Source organism: Acanthisitta chloris, unplaced genomic scaffold (assembly GCF_000695815.1).
Source record: "Acanthisitta chloris isolate BGI_N310 unplaced genomic scaffold, ASM69581v1 scaffold21499, whole genome shotgun sequence".
Lineage (NCBI taxonomy): Eukaryota > Metazoa > Chordata > Aves > Passeriformes > Acanthisittidae > Acanthisitta > Acanthisitta chloris.
In genome coordinates, this window is record NW_008693354.1 from 5,274 (window position 1) to 5,973 (window position 700).

The window sequence follows — 700 nt, forward strand, 5'->3', positions numbered from 1 at the left end:
CACCAGTGAAGAAACAAACCCTGCCAAACCCAGTGTGCCCCCAATATCCCCAAAAACATAAACATATAGCTTGTTCCAGGAGCTCCCCAGGCAGGAGCTTCCCAGGCAGGAGCACTGGTCCTGCTGGCACAGGACAGCTCACACCCCTGATATCCCCAAAGAAAATGAACTTACAGCCTATCCTGGGAGCATCCCAGGCAAGAGCACTGGTCCTGCTGGCACAGGGACAGCCCATAGCCCTGATATCCCCAAAGCAAAGACAATAAACATAGAGCCTATCTCAGGAGCTCCCCAGGCAGGAGCAGCCCAGGCAAGAGCACTGGTCCTGCTGGCCCTGGGGACAGCTCACACCACTGATACCCCAGGGAAAACGAACATACATCCTATCCCAGGAGCTCTCCGGGCAGGAGTTCCCCAGGCAGGAGCACTGGTCCCGCTGGCACGGAAATAGGTGGAGCAGCCCCCATGGCTGCAGGGAGGATGGGTGTGAGGTGGTGTCTGGCACATCTGGGGTCAGGGACGGACTCAGATTTACGTGATAAGAGAAGGACAGGAATAAAGAGGAGGCAGAACCAAAGCCAGCAAGTGCCAGTGCTACCTGCCAACCTCGCCATCACCAGGACTTCTGTCTGGACTTCTTCCTCCGCTGCTTTATGAGGAACAGATTGTCCCTGTGGTCAGGACTGGTGTCCCTCTGCTT

General features: G+C 56.3%; 1 protein-coding gene across 1 annotated transcript in view; it reads right to left on the minus strand.

Annotated features, from left to right (window-relative positions):
* Positions 1-613: 613 nt before the first annotated feature.
* The window catches only part of LOC103810157 (zinc finger CCHC domain-containing protein 7-like), a 4,912-nt gene continuing 4,825 nt past the window's right edge, over positions 614-700 (minus strand). The window contains exon 5 of the mRNA XM_009083050.1: positions 614-694. Coding sequence (XP_009081298.1) covers positions 614-694 — 81 coding nt within the window. The remainder of the gene's footprint in view (positions 695-700) is intronic.